The 19,495-nt window shown below is 36.2% G+C and overlaps 1 protein-coding gene across 1 annotated transcript in view; it reads left to right on the top strand.

The window, feature by feature from the left end:
• Positions 1 to 19,495, top strand: part of LOC150084418 (NPC intracellular cholesterol transporter 1-like) — a 594,638-nt gene that overhangs the window by 450,888 nt on the left and 124,255 nt on the right. The window contains exons 21-24 of the mRNA XM_090376055.1: positions 3,804 to 3,944; positions 12,442 to 12,531; positions 14,875 to 15,068; positions 15,171 to 15,292. Coding sequence (XP_090232181.1) covers positions 3,804 to 3,944; positions 12,442 to 12,531; positions 14,875 to 15,068; positions 15,171 to 15,292 — 547 coding nt within the window. The remainder of the gene's footprint in view (positions 1 to 3,803; positions 3,945 to 12,441; positions 12,532 to 14,874; positions 15,069 to 15,170; positions 15,293 to 19,495) is intronic.

The following is a 19,495-nucleotide window of genomic DNA, read 5'->3' as shown; positions in this document are numbered from 1 at the left end:
CTTTTGAATAATTTCAAGTTTTTGTTCAATTGAAAGCGCAACGATTTTGCATTTAACCATTTTCATGATTTCTAAACAAAAAAAAAAAATTACTATAAAAATTTCGAAACTCCTGACATAAATAACGAAACAAAATTTGTCTTTTTGCAGTGCGAGGGAACACATCGATCCACACAATGCACTGAAACAAACTAAACATTTGATCTCTTTCCATTGTTTTTTTTAGTTATGGATGGGAAGACAGAGAAATTGCAGGATAATAGGTATATTCACCTCCCAATCACGACTTGTAACGTCTCTTCTTGTCACTTATTTGCAAAACATCTGTTTATACTTATTCTATTTATTACTTGAATTTTATGATTTTTCGGTGGATATATATATATATATATTTTTTTTCCCTTTGGAGTCTTGAAGTGTCCTGGCTAATCCAATCCTGGTAAATCGAGAGTCTGCCGTACAACTTCTGAGTCTTCTGATGATGGATGAATGCATTGTCTTTTTATAGTTTTTAAATAAAGACTTTACACTGATATTTTTTTTTATTTACTTTCATCAGCACTACCTATATCATTAAATTTTCTGTTTTATTTGTTTTCTAACTTTTTTTATTTTAGGGCTATCTTTTCCTTCACTAATGGCGCCTCTGTAGCCAGGTGGGCAGGAGCAGCAGTGCATAGCACACGCTTCTTGATTAGACCAGAGGTTCGAGTCCGTGCCCACCAAATACGAAGGATGCAGAAAGGTCAGGGAATGACCACTGCATATATCCCTGGAGCAATATGGCCTTAGTTGCTAATGCTCCTAAAAAGCAAATAACAAACAACAAACAGCTTCACTAATCCAGATTATCACTTGATCCAGATGACCTCTCCCCCAAATTAATCCAGATTAGTGAAGGTTTATATTATATTTTAATCAATCATCACAATTCTCCATACTCCTAATGCAGCGGTCATCAATTGGCAGACTGTGAATGATTTTCACAAACCAGGAGTGATCTGAATCTATGTCATTACTTTGTACATAAGGACAGGACAGGAGAGGGAAAGGGATTATGCTCTTAGTTAAAGAGCACATAAAATGTAATGCCATGCATCCAGTTATATGGGTGACCAGTGCAATGTGGAGTCAGTCTGGTGTGACATAAGCACTGGGAAATACAAGTTGACAGTAGGAGTGTGTTATAGGCCTAATGACTGTGATGAGAACAACAGCTGTACAGAAAAATAGAGAAGGCCAGTAAATAAGAATGTGTTATGATGTGATTTTAACATTAGATATTGACTGGAACTTGTGGGTTGGTCACTCACAGACTAGCAACACTTCTGTGGATTTATTGGATGATTGTTTCCTACACTAGCATGTTAGAGAGGTAACAAAAGAAAGCAATACTCCTCCTGCTCTGATTATCAGTGGTCATTATTCATGCATTAAGAATCTGCATATTAGCATTAGCAGAGGCATATGATGTGAGAAAGCAAGCTTATGCAGCATCAGCCAAAAAAAACCCCCCTCCCATTTCACCCCTCCATTTGTTCCAAATGCCTGTCCAGCTCAGCCTTAAATTTATTTAGGCTATCAACTTCCACAACAAAAGATGGAAGTCTGTTCCACCAATCAACTACCAGCTGGCTAAAGGCAAATTCCTGCACATCTATTCTACAACTGTCTTTCCTCAATTTGAATCTGTGCCCCCTCAGGTTCTTAATCTGAGCGAGAGGAAGAATCCCATCAGCATTCAGCTTGCTCAACCCATTCAAGGCCTTATACACCTCGCAGGTGCCTACTCTCCAGGTGCTGTAATTGGCAGAATTTAAGCTTTTCTTGGTAAGAGCACCCCTTTGTTTCCCTCACCAATCTTGTTGCCCTTCTTTGTACTTGTTCTAGCAACTCTACATCCTTCCTAAAATGAGGCCTCCAGATCTGTACACAGTATTGTAGGTGTAGCCTGACCATTGCCTTGTATAAAGGGATAATCACATCCCGGTCCCTGCTACCAAACTTCCTATATATCATTGACAAGACTCCATGACCTGCCCTGGCAGCCTGTCTGCACTGCTCAGCGAACTTCCTATTTGGCTGCACAATTATCCCCAGACATTTTTCACTTTCCACTTCCCTGAGTGCAGTACCACACAGTTGGTACATTTCTCTTTGGTTATATGCAGTACTTTGCATTTGTCAATGTTAAACTTCAGTTGCCACTTCTCAGCCCATTTGCCCAACTTATTTAGACCCAGTTGGAGCAGCATATTGTCTTTACTGTCATTAACAACCCTGCCAACCTTTGTATCATCTGAAAACTTTGACATTAAGCTTGATATACCTTCATCAGTATCATTGATAAATACTGAAAACAACAATGGGCTCAACACCGAACCCTGGGGAACTCCACTAATAACATTTTTCCACGAAAAGCAGTGTCCATTGATTACCACTCTCTGTCATCTCCCACTCAACCATCCCTTTATCCATTGTAGCAACTTACCCTTAATGCCACACCTCTCCAATATGAAAGACACACTAACCGGTAGTGATTATAGTGTGTTGATGTGGCATTTATTTATTGTCAAAGGAAGAGCGAAGTGCTTTTGCTTTGGTAAAGGTGACTACAGTGGTTCCAAACAGTTTTTATATTCTAAGCAGCAGGATGAACTGATGAAGTTACCAACAGTAAATTCTAAATGGGAAGCATTCAGGGATTTCTTGTAGAAACTACTAGGCTTATTATACAAATTAAGAGATACTGTTCATGGCTTAGATCTAAATGGATCTCAGATGTTCTAACAAAACTTGTGGCAAAGAAGAAGAAGAATGTGTGGGATGCAAATAAATTATCTTGTGATACAGAAGCCTACAGTAGATATAAACTAGTCTGGAATTAAGTCACAAAGGAAGTTAGCATGGGGGGGGGATATTCACTATATTCAGAATATAGCGAATATGTTACCCAGAAAACTTTGCAGGGATAGCAGATATATCTACAATGCTGTTATTTAAAAATCAGAAAAGGGATAATTGAACAATGCACAAATGGGAAACAATTAATTTTCTGTTTCATTTGCTGGTTTTATTTTGAAACACGGTATGGGGGAATGTATATCTGCTGTGTCACATAGGCAAAGTTACCTGTGTTACAACATATGTTACATAGGCAATTGTATGTTATATAGGTAAAGTTGCCTTTGTAACATATTCACTATATTCTGAATAAAGTGAATAAGATATTTGGTCATATCTGTCTATGGTGTATGTTTCTATGATTTTTATGTTTCTGTTTCTTCACTAGAATTTGTGTAGGAGACCAAATTAATTTCCAAATTAATTGGAAATTAATTTGGTAATCTCATTTGAAAAGGTCTAGAAAAAGTTTCTTCGATTGGGACTGGAATTGAAATCTAGGCTTTTTTAAATGGGTGGCAAAGGATCAGCTCACTATTTCATGCATTTGTTGGCTAAAGTATTAATGTTAATATATTAATTGTATGTATTAATTTTAAAAAGGTGAAGATCTTAAAAATGTTTCCAAGCACAAATATTATCATTTCTGAATGAAATTCTGAATTATTAGTGTTGGACAAATTAATATGGCCTCATTTGAAAAAGACCCAAGTTTCTCTCTTTGACATTAGAATGTGGATGTTTTTCTAAATGGGCAGGAGACTACATGATTATTTCATGCATGTTTTTGCTGAAGTATTAATGTTAATTATAGTTGTATGCATATTAATTTAAAAGGGTAAAAATCTTAAAATATTTTATGTGTATAAAATAATAATTTATTTTTTATACTTTTTTAGAATAACAGGTTAGATCTATGCTGTTGTATCCAAAGTTCAGAAAAAAAAAAAAAGATCTTAGCTTCAGATGGACCGTTGTATCGGTTTTTCAAAAATATGTATTCTCCATTTTTGTTTAAAACACCTGTAAGATATATGGTGGTAAGTTTTTTTTATTTATTTATTTTTGTTTTTTCTTTCTTGTTTCTTTGACATTATGACATAATAGGATTTAGTAGAGTTTGAGAAAGGTAAGGCAATTACTAAAGAAAGAAAAATGCTATTTTTATTCACACGTGAAAATAAGAGTTATTGAAACTAGTGTTGTTGTTGTAAAGATAAATTCCATATGCAAAAACAAATTCAGTGATTTGTGTGCAAAATGACTTTCCTACATACTAATGTATGGAGAAAAATTTTCTCTATACATTAGTATGTAGGAAAATAAAAGTATGGATGAAAATTCCATATTTTTCTCCATACATTATATATACCAAATCTTTTACAACCTCCAAAATTTGTGTTGGTATTATCGGCACACAGAGCTTTGATTTTGTTTTGTAAGGAGAATTTAGCTATTATTTTCTTTAACATAATACTTCGTACTTCAGATGTTTCACCAGGTAAAGAAGTAAAATCTATAATTTTAATTTTAACACACAGTTTGGCAAAAAGTAATGCACAACAATCAGAAACAGTTTCAGGCAACTGCAAAGGTTCACATCTGGTGAGTATGGGCTTGGCACCCCCCCAAGCACCATATAGCTAATAATAACAATGTCTTTTTTGTTTGATGCATCTAAACTAATTTTTTTAATGCTTTTAGTTTCATTCAAATCCAGTATATATGGTGATAATATGTTAGTAATTATTGCTTCTGGTTTTGTATGTGCGGAAGAAAATTTTGGTTGATAAACCTTTTTTATCAATTTTGACAAGTAGGCATTTGTACAAAAACTCTGACTGTGATGCATGGTATGATAGGCAACAAGAGCTTCACATGCTGCAATTTTATCACTTTCTCCATCATCACATCTTACGATGATCGAGCTGCTGCTCTGAACCGAATTCAAAGTTTTTTCAGCATCCTTATGTTTCTGACTACTTAGATTAATGTCATTCCTACCTCCATGAGCAACAGAAAAATTAACATTACAATGTTGAATCACTTTTGTTTTATCACTCTACCAATTTTTCAGTTTAATAAATTTGAATTCTTATTGAAGGTCTTCATTAAATGTGCAATTTCCCCTTTTTGACATTTTAAATTTTGAGGCTTAAAAGCAAAGCCTTTGTTGCTTTTCTTTGCATTCTTTGTCAGAGAATTGGCTGTATCATCCCAACAATCAAGTTTGTTGGAGGCAATATGATAGTTTGATGCTATTCTTAATAGTTTGGCTTGGGACCATTACTTGTTTTGGACAAAATCAAAAATGCTGAAGTCTAGCTAGATGTCCTTGGAGAATAATATGTTATCTAGGGGAAGGCCCTATGTGGGGAAGGCCCATACTTGTATCAGCAGGACAACACTCCATGTTATAGTGCTTGCATTGTGATGGACTGGTTTGAGGAAGTGAGCATTGTAAAGTTGGACTGGCCAACCAGAGCCCTGACGTAAATCCTATAGAGAACCTCTGTAGTGTATTGAATCATTGGTGCATGTGAGGAGAGACTGCCCATTTTGAATGCCCAATGGCAGAAAATATCAGAGGAAATTTACAGAAAACTGGTGGAGAAAGTTCCACAAAATGAGGGTGTATTAAAAGCTAAAGGTTTCAGCACATGTTAGTTTTCCTGTAAATCAAAGTTATTTGTAGATATGCTGGTTGGTTAGATGTTAATAGTAGAATAGTGTATGTTCTTGTAATGCACTGCCTGTACACTCAGTGTTCACTGAATTATGACCACCTCATCTGTATATGGATTATGTCACATAGCTCACAGTATAAAAAGCTAAACATCATTGTATGCTAGAGCAGTGGGGCTCAAGATTTTTTTTCTGGTGGCTGAAAAATGGCCACAAGATTTAGCTGGTGGCCACACAATTCCTTTTTTATTAAGACGTTTATTTTACTGATAACAATGATAGTTAGTGGAATTTATATGCATATAATGTAGGAATAATAATAAAATTCCAAAGTGATTGTAAAAACTGTAACTAATAATAATAAGTTATGTAATTAAGAGTCTATCCTGAAGTCAGCGGCACCTCCGTAGCCAGGTGGGAAAGAGCAGCAGTGCGTAGCACATGCTTCTTGATTAGACCGGGGGTTTGAGCCCATCACCACCAAATATGGAGGATGCGGAAAGGTCAAGGGAATGACCACCGCATATTCCCGGAGCAATATGGCCTTAGTTGCTAATGCTCCTAAAAACCAAATAACAAACACCAAACAACAAACTGAAGTCAGCTTAGAAATGTGTATATTTTTGAATTTTGTAAAACAATATCATGTAAAATTTAATAAATTTCATTATAATATTTTACATGATACATCATTATATCTTATATTTTACATCATTAATATCAATAATAAATTTTGATATTTATGAAAATTGTCTGGTGGCTACCGTGGCCACACTGTGCTAGAGCAGTGGTAATATGCATCCGGTTATGCAAGTTGAAGTGATAAAGTAGCAGTTATGGGACATAGTAAAAATATCATGGAGTTTCAAAAGGGTATGATTGTGGAGGCTTGTGTGTCAGGTGCTTTCATATTGGAAATGGCACATTTTGTTGTCGCCCACAGCGGTTAAGGTGTACAAAGAATGGTGTTGAATGGATCAAACCACCTCCCACCAACAGAACTATAAAGGATTATGCAAAGTGGATGTTTGTGGCGAGTGAAGGGGTGCAGTGTGTGTGTGTGTGTGTACGGACTCAACAGCACTGTACAACAGTTTAGGGGTGCAGTGTGTGTGTACGGACTCAACAGCAGTCACTGTACAACAGTTTACATTGCAGTACAAGAACAATATTCCAAATGAAGATGCGCTGCATGCTCAGACGTATGGGGTTCCACAGCAGATGACCCAATGGACACCCTCTCCCCACTGCTGATTATCATTGATGGCAAATGCTGTGGTGTCAACACAAATATCTAGTGCAACACACCAACAGATTCTTTCTTGTGTGGCTCAAGCCACACGAGTCCATGCACCTGTTATGCATGGTGCCCACTATCAAGGCAAGTGGCAGTGGTTGCTTAATATGGGGCATATTTTGCTGGCAATAACTAGGACCTCTGGTGTGTATGAGCCACAAGTGCAATAGGGAGTTTGCAAGAAAGTCCTGCAGGCTCTGGACACTGTTAGGGGGATCAATGTTTCACTGCTGAGGGCATTTTTATTATTTTTTGTGTTTCTTGTTTGTGGTCTCCAGGATTTCCCTCATATGTTGCTGTATCATCTGTATAAAGCAAATGCCAAAACCGGCTGTGTAAGTGTAATGTAGGTGTTATGTTTGTTGAGTGTTGTGTGCCAGCACCTGGTGACTTCACAGGCAGGGAGCAGCAGACACCTGGTCAGCTGTCCCCTGCATCCCAATCCCAGCTATGTGGAGGTGTGCTAGAAACTACTATCCAGGACGGGCCTTGCACCGGACTTTCCAGAAAATTCTAGAGAGATCCAAAAGAAACATTGAACAGAAAAGCTAATAGTTGGTGAAGAGGGGATAAAAGGGAGGGGAGAAGTAGACGTCCCCAAGAAAAGTAGAAGTTACAAGATTAATGAAGGAAAGTAAAAGCAAAGAAAGTCTGGATAGTGGCATCCATTAATCTCACCCCTAAAAGGGTCAGCAGAAGGGTCCCACCTTGGGCTACCAAGGTCAGAAAGTCCCTAAGAGGGTTCCCTATTATCTCACTCTGAGAAAAGCATCACAGCCAGCAAGGATCCCAATCCAGCTGGTTTGTTGGGTAAGCAAGGGCAAGCAGTTCTTGCAGAGTTCCCACCCCTGGAGGTAGGGTGTCAGTAGTTGACAAGTCTGGGTGTGTCATTATAGGTGGTGAAGTTTCAGGTCAGTATTTTTTTGGATCAATATTGGTAGTAGAGTTTGCTGATTGGTATGAACATTCAGCACAATTAATATGGGCAGTGAAGTTTGTCTGTGTGGGTATCAAAGTTTCTCAAATGTAATCCAGTCCAGTCAGGTCTCTTTGGATAGTGTTTGTCATGTCCATGTGGAGAAGGCAGGTATATCCTCTGTTAAGACGTAGAATCCAGAAGAATTCATTTAGGGTTATGTGGTGTTGTTCAGCATCAGATGACTTCTTTTGAAGACTTTGTTGGCATTGTGTGAGAAAGCATTGTAGTTTCCCTTGGAGTCTAACAAAGAGAGTGCCTGTTGAAGTGAATAAACTTTAGTAAGTAACTGAAGTAGTTGTTAGTTAGCCAAAGATTGGCATAGTGTGGACATTCTAGTAGCATGTGCTCTGCCATTTCCTGGGAGCCACAAGTGCAATAGGGAGTTTGCAAGAAAGTCCTGCAGGCTCTGGACACTGTTAGGGGGATTAACCTCTCTGCTTGAGTTAGTCTTTTCTGAACAGACTTGCTCTCGATGCAGTATCTCCATGCGCCAGCACCAAAGATCAAAATAGGCAGGAAAAAGAGACTCTTAGTAGATCTTGAGAGTGCGGGGCTTAAGACCCTAGTCTCTCTGTGTGACACTAGCCATTTTTCCTGTTATGTTCTTGATTTTTTATTTGAGGTAGTCAAAATGTGGTATGAAAGAGTTGTCATCCAGTACTACTCCTAGGTATTTGTGTGTTGTTGTTTATTTGATCTGGACATGTCTGTACTTTACTGCTGGTGGTCACCGGGTGTTCATTGTACCCTTGATGAGCATTTGTTGGGTCTTGGTGGTGGAGACCGTTAGTTTGTTTAATTTACACCACCACTCTGTAAGATGTCCACTGTCAACAAATATCTTCTTTCGTCTTCTCAACTTCCAACCCAAGCACGGTACTAAGTACTAAAGGTTCTAATACCTCTCGTGTTCGGGGATTTACATTAAAAAAAAAAAAAAAAGATCATCCAAGATGCTGTTGGCAGCAGTCTCAAGTTGAGATCTGGAGTTTCCCTATTTCAACTTGATTGAGTTGGTTGCCAGCTTGATAGTGTTGTTGTGGGTGCTTTTCAGCTGTTTATTAAAAATGATATTCCAGCAGACAGGCCCTAGAACCTGAGGGCATTCTCTGGTAATGTGTCTGTTTAGCTGGGAGTGGGTGGTTCTCACAACGAGCCTTGTTTTCAAGGTAACTGGACACCTCAGCTTCCCTGAAGCTCTCTAGGACACTTTGCCACCAAAGGGTGTCAAAGGCTCATTTGAAGCAGACAAAGAGACGAGGGCATATTTAATATCTGTGTTTCTTGCAGTAAGGAGAGCAAGAATCGCATCCTCCACATGGTGACTCTTTTTGAAGCCAAATTGCTGAGACTACGGCAAATCCTTTGCTTGGTAGGTTGCAGAGAATCTCTGAGACAATAACTTTTCTAGTATTTTTCTGGTGATGGAGAGCCAGGGCGATTGGGCAATATGACTCTGCTTTGTCCTTTGGTTTGTCTTTCTTAAACAGTATTTTAAGATAAGCACACTTCCAAACAGTTGGGAAGACTCCATCACACAGGCAACAGTTGAAAAGGTTTTGCAATATAGTTGTAGAGAACTTCCAAAGCTTTTTGATGATCTCGACTTCAATTTGTTCCTGACCTGGGCATTTGCTAGATTTAGTTGTAGCTATTGCACTTTCAGTTTCCTCTCTGTCATTCTTTCATAGAGGTTTCCTCGATAGGCAAGGTTGTCAATATGCATGTCAATCTGGATGTTTGATTCTTTTCGACTGTCATCTTGGTGAATGATGGAGTCCAGAATCTTGGAAGCTGATTGTTCCCATGAGAGCATCTTAGATGGATGAATAGACCTCCCCTGGATGGAAAGCCTCAGTGATGATCCTATTTGTCAGTCCCCATGGATCTGAGTTACAGTTCCTCCCAACAAGCCTTACCCAGGCAGAGCACTTTTCATGGTAGATGGTTCTGTACTATGTTCTTTGTTTTCTTTGTAGATCTCATTTAATGTATTGACTTCATGAGTTGACCTGTTGTTCCTTTTGGACCTTTGGGAGTTTCTTCTAGAGGTTTATTGGCAGCTCGCAGAAGACTACATGCCCCCTTCCATGTTGCATTTTATCCTAGACAGAAACAAGATCTTCCAAGATGATAATGTGCCTTCAAATCTGTGGGATGTTTTGGAATGGGAAGTGATGTGCATGGGCACACAACTGTTGTCTATTTAGATACTGTGAAAAGCCTTGCAGCCTGCATGGCTGCAGATGGATATCTTCAGACATCTAGTGGAGTCTCAATCCCTAGGCAAATAGCAGCTGTTATCTGTGCGAATGGTGGTCCAACAGCATAATAGGTAGATGGTCATAATTCAGTGATCACTGAGTGTATGTCAGTAGTACACCCATAAATTTTATTGTGGGGGGCCTCATGTTCCATATTAGTAGTTTCAGTGTAAGTAGTACTGGTAATCAGTGGTGGCAGGACCTTAGTTTTCTGCCCCTCTCCTGCACATGCACACAGTTTAAATTCTTTTCTTTTAATATTTTCTCTTACTTATTAACAGAAATTATGACCTGGTTATATCTTGACATGATCCTTAATTACCAACTTGTATTTACTGTCTTTTAGGGATCATGTTTACTGTCTGTTAATGCTAAAAGTCAGTAAGCATGATCTCTATGAGAGTAAAAATTTATTCATTAACCTATATTAAATTTATTTTATATTTGTTTTGATTTTGTTTTTATTATAAGCACTTAGGTTAAAATTCCTTTTAGTTAGCCAAAACTAAACCTATAAGCCAAAACCAAAACTTATCAGTGGTGATAGCAGTAGTTGGGGGGGGTATTGACCTCATTATCTTTTGTAAACATGTTTATACTAATTGAAACATTTAAAACATGATATGTCACAATGCAGGAAAAGTTTAGACCATTCCTGTTCTAAAACATTACCAGTAGGTTCTGATGTACTATCTAGCAGATGGCTTCTCAGGCCTTGGAAGATCCCCCCCCTATCTCCTTTCCATTACTACATGGTGTAATCTGGATTTTGTTCATAAGACCAAATGTGGTTTAACCACTTCAGACTTTCAGTAAGCAAAAGTGGTAGTGGTATGCTGTGTGATAAGTGTTCATCACTCCCTTCTGGCTGATCAATTTTTGTGTGCCACTTAATGATACTGAACAACAATGAAAAATTTCTTTCAGTAGAAGTATGGTAGACTAAGTGTGTTTTTAATGTGCAGTCTGTTTTTCCCTAGTACCCTTAGTTTGCAAGATATTTCATATCTCACATAAGAGATGTAACATGTTTCATGAGGAAACACATCAAAAGCTGTCCAGTGTTATTATTATATCTTTAAGAATGGCATTTCAAATTTAAATAAAAATAAATTTTCTCTTTATACTTCAACAATCACATAAGATCAGAGGAGTTCACAAAATAGGGAGAATACAAGAATATCACCATAGTTAGTAGTCGCATGAGCTTGAACCACAGTTATTTCAATGTGTATACCCTCTTGTATACCCTGTGTTTTTTGGTGCCATTATAAAGACATATAAGGAAATAAAGAACATTAATGAGAGTTTAAATTAACTCTTCTGAATTGGCTTCTATATTTCCTGCTCTCTCTTCCAAAACAGTCTGAACATGTGCCACAACCAGTGAACATCCTTTAACTGCCTAACTTCAAATTCACAGAACCAACTTTTCTTCTTCCTCATTTACTTCCATTTTCTGGAACAACCTCCCTTCATATGTATTTCCTGAAAATTAGTCTGCAGAAATTCAAGTCTAATGTCAACAAATATCTTCTTTCATCTTCTCAACCTTCAGCCTGTGCCTGGCACTAGTTATTATAGGTTCTAATACCACTTGTGCTTGGGGTTCTCATAAAAAAAAAAAATAATAATTACTTAATATGTATTTTAAATTACAATTCAACGTGTTTACCTTTTATTGGAACAGTGGAAAATACAATCCAAAGTTAGGCAGCATCTTACCTGCAGCGATCATTCAAACAAGAAGTTGGATAATAGTGAGTATGTGGGAAAACTCTGAGTGTATTTTGGCGGCCTACTTAAAAGTATAAGTTAAAAATGCAATCAGACTTTTATCTGAAGCTAATGAGATAACAGGAAACAATTTTACAAAAAATTAAATACAGTTAAGCTCAATTTTGCATTTATACAAAGCAGTTTAAGTTATTATTGAAATATATTAGCCACATCACAGTTCTTCAGAGAACACTAATATAAAAAATAAATTTCATTCTTATAACTTACCATGGTAATGTCTATACAATTAAAAGAACCTTCACGACATTTAATATCACCCATCCTGATTGTTACTTTTATTAATTTATGGTTACAAAATAAAGGTTAGAAAATCTAATTCATCTTTGAGACAGCTTTATTCCAAAGAAATTAAACTTTCAAACTGTTAATTAAAAAATTTTTGGCAAACTGTTAGCAAATTCAGTAAGCTCTTTACTAATCACAACAAATAATTGCTTATAGTTATTTAAAATTTGCACATAATGAAAATTAATATCTTTTGTCTTATTTTAAAAGAGGTATGTTTTGTTTAGTTGGTATTATTCACTGCATGGCTGGGATCATCATTTGCTGTCATTGACAAATTGGATATTGGATTTGATCAAGAACTCTCAATGCCAGAGGTAAGTATGAATATTATGGATTATATTTATTTAGCCTGTTAGCATTTGTGTGAAATCATATGCAAGATACTGCCACTTAGAGAGTTATATCTAAGTAAACATTTTATTCACTCACATTTTTTGTTACTTTGAATATGGAGAAACACACGCACACTTAATCACCTTGTGACTAACAAAAGGTTAAACATATTCATTTGTTTTCTGCAGAGTAGCACTATTATATAATTATGTGTTATGGTCAAATTCTGTGTTTTTATCAGTGTATGCAATAAGAAAATTATTGATTATTAAAAGCATACATGGCTTAAAAATAAACTACAACACACACACACACACACACACACACACACACACACACACACACACACACACACACACACACACACACACACACACACACACACACACTAAAAAGCTACAATATACAGCAGCATAAAACTAAATATTCTGTGCTGTAGAGAGGAATGAGACTGAAGAATGCATATTAAGATGCTTAAAAGAGAAAGTTTAAATTCTATAAAATAACTTTTGCTTGGCAAATTAATGTATTATTTGGAAAGTCACTGATAGTGACAAACTGATGTGATCTAATATTGTTATTGGTGGCTGTTTTTTTTTTTTTTTTTTGTGATCTACCTCAACACCATTGGCTAATATAACTCGACTAATGTTGCCAGACTTCCAGTGGATGTGAGATAGAGCAACCTGGGAGGATGAGGGGGAGAGAGGAAAGCCCAATAAGATGCTCATTAAGCAAATCGGAAAACAAAGCTGTTGTTGAGGAAGTATAGTACTCCCTTTGTTTCTGTTGATATTGACCCAGATTAATTTGAGCTTTCTTGTATGCCAGCTTCATCTGAACCAAGCTATAGGCAAGTAATCAATTCCTCTTTTGAGAAATTTCATCTTCATCAACCCACAGCCTCTTAAAACTTTTAAAGAATTATTGGATAGATTGAAACCTACTCTGGTTAATGACAGAGACTGGCTGACAAACTTAGATTTGGTGCTTTGCATTATTTGATGCCAGTATGCCTAGCCTGTAAAATTAATCCATTCTACCTCACTTGTTGATTTTGACTGTGCCTTTACCTTCCTTAAATATACAAGAGTTTATAGTTATTTTCTTTCATAGTTTAGCCAGCAACCTATAATTTGTCTTGGCAGTACTTTTGTAGATTAATTTTTTATTTGTTAGAAATTTCGAAACTATTAGCTAGGGACAGTCATGTGAGCTTATTCAGGTTGATAAGTGTACTTTGGAACAAACTGTTGATTCATTGTCGATCACAATATATAAATAATGTACAATAAATATTTTCCTTCATTTTTATTTTTTTTCCCTTATATATATTATATTATAAATGAAAATTGTAGGTTAGATGTTGAGAGGTGCACAGTAAATTTACAGACACACCTTTTAAAAGATTATTACCCACTAAGGAGTGGCATTAAGATTAAAGAAAGTTTGGCTCTTGAAACAATAAAAGGATATCCAGCCACTCTTTTAAGCTGATGGACTACCAGAATTTTAGGCTAAGGAACTTTTTAAGGTATGATCCAGGAGCAGATGGTTAAATTGGAGATGCATTTAATGATATGGAACAATATAATTTTTGAATATGTTGTGAGCTGGGTCTTATATATAAGCTTTTGGTTCATTGCTCACATGGTAGAATAAATCTTAGTTTAGAGTTTGCAAAATGATTCTTGAGATTAAAATCATCCTTGTTAACAGGTTAGGGAGGATTTCAGTGTTATTTTTCATCTTATTTTAAAGGTCATATGGGAAATTTTTTGGACATTTGAGTTGTGAGGTCATGGAGTTGGAAGATCTGTTGACTTAGGGCACAGACAAAAGTTGGTTAAATGGGAGGGGGGAAATCCCTTGAGACCGAGGAAGGAAAGAAATTTTTGCAAAAAGCAAGACTTACAAAACTCTACCTTTTAGGATTCTCTAAAAGTCAGGGCATATTATATTGAGCTTCTAAGTCAGAATTCTGGACAGTTCAGTGCCTGAAAATATTGATAATTTGTAGAAGGCTTCCTTGAATGTGAAAATATATTCTAAAGATATCTACTAAGACTGATATGGAGATATTATCAAAATCAGGTAAAAAATATATGGACTGTTTTGTATTGGACCGTGAAAAAAGGTATTTATTAAGTTAGCAGTGGATCTCTTAGAAATATCAGAATAGTGGGGGGGGGGGGAGACTTTTTTAAATAAAGTTATGGCTGAACACAAATATATTTCTTATTTTAAAACATTTATTTTCTGGAATAATTTCTTTTATCATATTTTTTTAAGTTCATAAATTATCCTTTTTTACTGTATTTCAGGATTCGTATATGTTGAAGTACTTTCAGTATATGAATAGCTATTTAAATGTTGGGCCCCCACTGTATTTTGTCATAACTGAAGGCTATGATTATAGTAATGAAACAATGCAAAACAGGATTTGTTCAGCGCATGCAAGGTGTGACAGCAGTTCTCTTACATTCCATCTAAGATATGCTGCAATGTTGAAAAATAAGTAAGGTTTTATTTTGTTTAGACAATTAAAGTTTCAAATAAAATGTTATTTTTTTAACAAGTTAGATATAAATGTGAAATATTAATTAGAATTTTTTTTTAGGACATTCATTGCTTTAAAACCTATTGGATGGATTGACAGTTTCCTTGAGTTTGTAGACAGTGATTCTTGTTGCTTTCATTATCCTAACATGTCACACTGCCCTTCAGTCAATTATGCAACATGTAAGTGTTAAATTTTCTCATCATAAATTTTTGATGTGATTTTATAAATATGCAAATAAAGCAGATTTATTTTTATTGGAACTAACTGTGAATACTTGGCTGCATGCATACATACTGAATCAGAGCATTTTTCTCTCCTTTATATTTTATTACAGTAAACCCTCACTTAATTTGGACTGTTTTTTGTTTTAATATTTGAATTTGGCTGGGTCAACATTCAAATTTACATTTTGTATTTTTATATTTGCTTATTTAATTTATAAAGGACAGTGGCTGTAGCATACATTATGATTTGAGTTTGTTCATTATTTCTTTTTGTGTTCAGATCATATAGGGACATCTATTGACATCTGGCTGGATAGCAGTCGACAAGTGCAATACAATCCTTATTTGACTTCACAAGTGTTGATGTCTCTTTGAAGAGGTGGCACTTTTGAGTTCCCTATCTTTGGTTTTTTATTTGGAAGTAGTTCTCATACTTTAGTGGTGTGGGGGTGCATCTCCTTGGGTTCATGTACTTGCTGAAATATGATCCTTTTTCAGAGTTCACAAGTGCTCCTATCTTTGATTTTTTATATGGAAGTGACACTCATATTTTAATGGTATGGGGGTATGTCACCTTGCACTGCTGAGGGTGAGTGTTGCTTTGTCTTTTTTTGTTTTAAGATTTTATTTTTACTTTAATATTGGGGTGTCTTGGTATCCAGGAAACAATATAGAACCTTGCCTTGAATAACCCTAATTGTAGCATTAACTTGTTTTGTGGTAATTAGTTTCTTATAATAGTCTTGAAGACATAACTGCATTTTACTAATTAATAAAATCAGTTGTGAGGCAAAATTAAAGGAAATATTGGAGATAAAATTAAAGAGTTTGATTTTTGTGATGATTCCAAAAGAGGAGTAAAGATAGTATTCAGTATTAAAAAGTGTTATTTACAATCAGCCTGCAAGTTGGAATGAAAGTAAAACAGAATACTGTGGTAAGTGCATGGGGAAAAAAACTACTTGAATGATGACAATATTCTTATTTATTTAGAATGAGTCAAAGATGAAGAGTTTGAAAAATATATTGTACAATAGTGACAAAAAACATTAATTTTAGTGATGTAAGAATGTACCTAAAAGGTGAAACAACAAGAAGTGAAGAAAAGGCTAACTTACACAAGGGCAGAAGTTTCCCGGATACTCTTTTTAAATTTGCTAATTCTAATGAGGAATTTGAAAATTATTTTTGTGCTGTAAGAGAAATGAAGGATGACATTGTGAAATAGCGATACAATAGGACCATTACTTAACACGAAATTTTTGATTTCTTCAAAAGAAGACAATGCTACTGGGGCGCGACTGTGTGTACATCTGATTAACCTTTAGTGCTTGAAAATTGTATTATTTGTGTTCTATTTAATTTGAACTCTGTATTCCATTTTGTTTTAAATATAAATATTAAGATAAATTTTTTTTTTTTTTTTTTTTTCTCTTTTGTTACCTTTCTCTCCTAATACTACATTAAAATAATGTATGTTGCTGGATTGTGGCATTGCTTGTTTTTATTAACTATGACTCAAATATTTACATTTAATTATTTCGTATAATTAGGAGCTCTCACTTTAATCAAAATTAATGAGGTTCTCTCGTATTGTTATTTATAATAGTGACCCAAACACCAAAGGTATTAGAACCTATAGTACTTTGGCACAGTGCATAGGTTGAGATGAGAAAGGAGATACTTGGTTGGTTGGGGGGGGGCATTTCTTAGAATTGTGTTACTCAGAATAAATACTTACTGTTATATTATTATTACTTATTATTATCCGTATGGTGCAAGAAAGCCTGCGGCTTATGCTGCACCAGCCAAAAAAAATTCCCCAAGTTACTCTGAGAGAGAGAGAGGGGAATCACCAAGAAAGAGAAGAATGATGATATCCAGCTCAGGATGCAGTTTACAATTTTAAGCTCCATTATAATTATGCTACTTAAAAATTCCTTATTAGGCATGTCAGTTTTGAAAAATATACTTCATTAAACTGTGTTTGTCATCAGTTTGAAAGTTCATTGTGTTGTGGTGTTACAGGGTTACTGCATGCTAATGTGACTACATTAGTTGCATTACAGAAAATGCAACATATCATTGAATTATATACAGGGTGATTCACTACCAGTGCGACAAACTTGCAGGAGGTGTAGGGGGCACAAAGGCGAATTGGAATCACATAGCATTGCAGGGTCCGAAATGCCTTTGTCATGTGGTAGAGGACGTTGAACGGGAGGTTGCGTGAACATCGATCCCGCTGGAAGCCAGCATTTGTGAACCGTTTCTGTTGAAGAAACCAAGTAGCAAAAGTCCTCCGGAGTGGATAATCCGCAGGCTCCAATGATTGAACGCGTTGCAGATGGTATGAACTCATTTGGTTTGTTGACAGTATCTTCCATACAGTGGATTGGGAAATACCCAATCGTTGGCCTATCGCTTGAGTTCTCGTACTCGGATTGCCTTATGCAAGATGTAGGACATTCTCCTCATTGTCTGGCGTCCTCATCATTCGCTCTCGATTCATGGTACCCCTCGTGAAACAACCAGTCTCACGTAACCTTCTGTACACACGTGCAAAAATCGTATGATGAGGAGCATGCCTGTGCGGGAAATGTTCCTGGTACAAGCGCAGAGCGGTGCGCCCGTTACAGTCCGCAGCTCCATATGCGAGGTGCATGTCGGCCAGTTCAACGTTTGAATACTCGTCCATCCTACTGGTTCACAAATGCTGACTTCCAGCGGGATCGCTGTTCAATCGACCTCCCGTTCAACGTCCTCTACTGCATGACAAAGGCATTTCGGACCCTGCAATGCTATGTGATTCCGATTCGTCTTTGTGCCCCCTACACCTCCTGCAAGTTTGTCGCACTGGTAGTGAATCACCCTGTATATAACAAACCACTGTAGAAAGGATGAATTATAGAATGCTCACATTAATCATATATTCTGATATATACTTCCTGTTCGTCACATTTCAAAGATATGTTACATCAGAAACTTCTATCAATTTCTGCTGCATTAATTTTATGACCATTTACCATGACTGATCTCAGGAAATGGGGTTATCTAACAGGAAGAAGTAGCTATGGTCGGCACTGTATGAAGTGGGTTAGTTATTTGTCACCAGCCATGCTAAATGCATCTATCAGTCCTCTCATCAGAATGCAGCAACAATAGGGATAAATGAAACTTTCACTTGGCACATGCACTATTTGCTTCTAATTTGTGTCAATATCATGTACAGTGAGTTGAGTTTAAGTACCTCAGTACAAAAATAAATAAAATAAACAACAAATACCAAAGAATTTCCCCACCTTTTATAAAATGGAATGGAAAAGATATAGCAAATCCTGAAGACATAGCTAATGCTCTTGGTAGAATCTTTGAAAAAATATCAAGCAGTAGCTCCTATGAACCAACTTTCCAAAAACATAAAGCAAATACAGAAACATATAAATTAAATTTCTCCCGTAAAAGTAACGAATCCTGTAACCGAGACAAGGCAAAGTGCAGCTGGTCCAGATGAAATAATATGACAATTAGATGAGAAATCATTGTTATCATTACTCTTCTTGTTTAACAGGATATATACCTAGAAAATTCCTTTCTGAATCAATGGTGCCACGCAATAATCTTAGCCTTTCCAAAACCAGATAAAGATCCCACAGATCTGAATCACTATAGCTTAATATCCTTAACTAGCTGCCTTGGAAAAATACTTGAAAAAATGGTAAATGCCCGACTAATGTGGTTTTTAGAAACCCATAACTTACTAAATACAGCTCAATGTAGTTTCAGAAAGAACAGGTGCACTCTACACTTAATGATAAAAGCAGAAAACAATATAAGAAAGCAACATCTAGCAATGATATTTTTTGATATAGAAAAGGCATATGACACAGCATGGTGATATGGAATACTTAAAGACATTTATAACTTTGGGATGAGAGGACATCTTCCGATATATATCCATAATTTTTAACAACAACGAACTTTCCAAGTTAGGATATTAACCACACTATCGCAGGTTTTTATACAAGAAGAAGGACTGCATGCTAATGCAATCCTTCTTCTGGGCAAACAGGGTAGCACTGAGTACTGATCCCTGCCACAGTGATCAGTACTCAGTGCTATCATGTTTGCCACAAAAATCAACTCAGTAGCTAAACA

Source organism: Mastigoproctus giganteus, chromosome 6, assembly GCF_048544385.1.
Source record: "Mastigoproctus giganteus isolate SK-2022 chromosome 6, ASM4854438v1, whole genome shotgun sequence".
Taxonomy (NCBI): Eukaryota; Metazoa; Arthropoda; class Arachnida; order Uropygi; family Thelyphonidae; genus Mastigoproctus; species Mastigoproctus giganteus.
Note: the sequence above shows the minus strand (reverse complement) of the source record. Positions and strands in the feature narration are given on the sequence as shown.